Raw genomic sequence first — 3,490 nt, forward strand, 5'->3', positions numbered from 1 at the left:
TGTTAAGTGCAGCAGGTGTGAATTACTGTGCTATAATTCACAGGCTTGGGTGTCTTATTGGAATTATAAAATAGCCCTATGCAAATATTTTTAAAGGATGCAAGGACAAATAATCAGATGTAACTGGGGCTACACCTCACCAAAGGGTCCTGGAGTCTTAAAGGGCAGCAAGGTATTGCATCAGAAAAGCAGAGGAAAAAGTATGGGTTATTTTACACCTACTTTGAGTTACTGAATTTGACTGTATTTAAAATGTTTACTTCCAGTTCGTCTGCTTTTTCAGTTGCCCACTGCATTTGCCTGTTGTGAACTCTGCAGAACTCCCCTGTTATTTTCCTCCTGGAGTTTCTATTCTGTGCAAAGGCATCCAAAGTCCCTAGAAACATGGGATTCTGATTCTTCTTCTAGTAGCTTTCTCACAGGGATTAATCCCTTCTATAAATGACTGGAGCAGCTGTACAGTATTGCCATTTTTAGAGGTGCGCTCTGGTTTTGAGTACCTACTTCAAATGCTGTGAATTGTCACTCCTATCCAAAGCAGAGCTCGCAAAAGGCTGCAGGTTTCTGTAGCCTCTGTCAATAAGTTGCTCCTTTTCCCATTAAAATATTAAATCTGTCAGTTAATGATGAGTCAACGGTTATCATTACATATACAACCCCAAAAATCAAAGCCATTCCCTCATCCAGCACTTCCTTATTGTTATTAAAGCACTCCTACTTGAAACTCTCTATTCAGGAATCCAGGTGATTGAAGAACATTGCAGAAATGAATTAAAAATACCATCAGTTTTTCCACTTATCAAAATTAAATCCATGCTTATGGATGCAGATATACCCATGGCACTCACATTGCAACTCCAATTTTCATTCCTTTCTCCTAAGCTCGTATTTTGTTCAAGCAGGATTTCCAGTCATGCAAAGCCTTTTAAAAATTCAAAATTCAAGGCAATTAAGAACAATATGCTGGTTTCTTCATTTCCACGTGGCCACTGCTGGTTGAAAATGCTCTCCTGAATATCTGTGCTTGTGTCACTGCTATAAATTTTTGTGTCACTGGCATTGGCTTAACACATTGTGACTGATCTAATTGGACACGACGTGTTACAATAGCTGCACGCCAGCCCGGATGCTCCAATAGGCATTTTCAGATGATGGCAGCCTTAGATGTTCCTTCCACTCATAGCAGCATATTAAAAGCCCATCTTTGTTCCACATCAAAGCTGACTCCAGCTCCACAGCAACCACTGTGACACACTGCTGGGTTCCAGAACACCGAGCCCTCAGGAGTGAGACCCAAGTCTGCCTGCCCCATCTGCATCCAGGGCCCATGAACAGCATGGCCAGCAAGTTTGGGCTTATCCAGCTGGGCAGTTGTGTGGAGATCAAGCACAGCAGTGGGCGCCCACATCAGGCAGTAGTGACAAAACTCCATGAAAGCACCTCCAGCATCACTGTGGAATGGCTTGAGAAGGGAATCAGCAAGGCCAAACAGGTGGATCTCCAGGTCATCTTTGACCTCAACCCTCAACTAGCCCCAAGGAGCAGATCGACAAGCAATGCCGAGACCTCGCTGTCAGCCAGAGGGAAGTGGAGCCCAGTGAGTGAAAGGCGGCCACAGCCCATCAAAGTGGAGAAGTGTTGGGACAGCGGGAGCCCTGTGGTTGCCCAGCCTCAGTCCACAACCAGGTGGGCGTCACCATACATGTGGCAGATGGAAAGGCTGCCGAAACAGCAGGAATACCATCAGCTGGATGTGCTGGAGAAGCCAGTTCAGAAGGACAGCACGTCACTCCGTGCCAGGACTGACATAGTGACCATGATCCAGGAGTGCCGCAACCACCTGAATGGTAAAACACCGTGGACCTCCATGCCATGTCAGCCTCGCCGCATCAGTGTGTGCATCCGCAAGCGGCCCCTGAACCAGCGGGAGGTTGAGCTCAATGACACTGATGTGGTTACAGTGTCCTGCCAGGGCATGGTGATTGTGCATGAAGCCAAGCAGAAGTTGGATCTTACACAGTATCTGAACAACCAGGTCTTCCGCTTCGACCATGCCTTTGATGGCCATGCTGCCAATGAGTTGGTGTACAGGCACACCGCCCAGCCCCTTGTGGATATCATCTTCCAGGGGGGCATGGCCACCTGCTTTGCCTATGGCCAGACGGGCAGCGGCAAGACACACACCATGCGGGGAAGCATCACTAGCAAAGGAATCTATGTCCTGGTCGCTGAGGATGTCTTCCGCAGGCTGCAGTACCCTAATTACCAGAAACTGGAGCTTTGGGTCTATGGGGCCTTCTTTGAGATTTATAGAGGCAAAGTGTTTGACCTGCTGAACGGGAAGAAGCGGCTGAGGGTGCTAGAAGATGGTCAAAAGCAGACCCAGGTGGTAGGGCTGTGTGAAGAAGAGGTCACCAGCGTGGAAGATGTCGTCAGGCTAATTGAAACAGGCAGCAACTGTCGCATGGCAGGCCAGACTTCAGCCAACACTCAGTCCTCCCGGAGCCATGCCATCTTCCAGATCATACTCAAGAGGAGAGGACAGCTGTATGCCAAATTTTCCCTAATTGATCTGGCTGGGAATGAAAGAGGAGCTGATACCACAACTGCAGACAAGCGAACGAGGCTGGAGGGGGCTGACATTAATAAAAGCCTCTTGGCACTCAAGGAATGTATCAGGGCATTGGGGCATAACAAAGCCCACACCCCATTCAGGGCTAGCAAGCTCACCCAAGTCCTGAGGGACTCTCTTATAGGAGAAAACTCATACACCTGCATGATTGCCACTGTCTCTCCAGGAATAAGATCCTGTGAGCACACCCTTAACACCCTGAGGTATGCCAACCGTGTGAAGGAGCTGGTTGTGGATTTAAATTCCCTCGAACAGCCTTTCCAGTTTGTGTCCAGCTTACCACAACAGCAGCAGTTTGGGGTGCAGGCAGACAAGGGAGCATTATCCAAGGCACTTACTCTGAATGGCAAGGGGGACAACCTGAAAAAGAGAAAAGAGATAAATGAGGAAACAATTATGGAGAAGCATCAGAAATCTCTGCGATGGTTGAAAGAACTCTTACAGGTTTCTGAAAGAACAGTCAGGAATGTGGATATATATGCTGCACAGTTTGAATCATTCCTGGATCAAGAAATTGGCATCCTGACTGAGATTCGAGAAAAAGTCAGATTATCCCCAAGGAGGATACAGGACAAGGAGGAACAGGACAGGAACCAGAGCTGCACTAAGAGGTCCCATGCAATGTAAGCTGTGCCAGAACCCCAACTTCTGAGGCTGCTGGGTGCAGAGAGCTGTTCGCTGCCACTGCTTCATCTGCCCATCAATTGTAGTGCTTACAAAACAATAAATGGCATCTGCCTGAACAATCTGGTTGAGTTTTTATTCCTTGAAAATAGTAGTTGAAACTTGTAGAAGAATAGCCCTGTTGTTTTTTGCCAGGTGTTCTTCATTGCAGCAAGTTAAACTCTGCAGTTGCAA

At 47.4% G+C, this 3,490-nt stretch overlaps 1 protein-coding gene across 1 annotated transcript; it reads left to right on the top strand.

Annotated features, from left to right (window-relative positions):
• The first annotated feature begins 1,336 nt into the window (after positions 1–1,336).
• KIF2B (kinesin family member 2B) lies at positions 1,337–3,259 on the top strand. Its single transcript, XM_072352033.1, has one exon. The coding sequence runs from the start codon at positions 1,337–1,339 to the stop codon at positions 3,257–3,259; it is 1,923 nt and encodes a 640-aa protein (XP_072208134.1).
• Positions 3,260–3,490: the final 231 nt, after the last annotated feature.

Source organism: Excalfactoria chinensis, chromosome 17 (assembly GCF_039878825.1).
Source record: "Excalfactoria chinensis isolate bCotChi1 chromosome 17, bCotChi1.hap2, whole genome shotgun sequence".
In the NCBI taxonomy this organism is placed as follows: domain Eukaryota; kingdom Metazoa; phylum Chordata; class Aves; order Galliformes; family Phasianidae; genus Excalfactoria; species Excalfactoria chinensis.

Bases quoted from the DNA above. Each gene is read 5' to 3' on its own strand.
- KIF2B (XM_072352033.1), top strand. From the start codon at position 1,337: ATGGCCAGCAAGTTTGGGCTTATCCAGCTGGGCAGTTGTGTGGAGATC.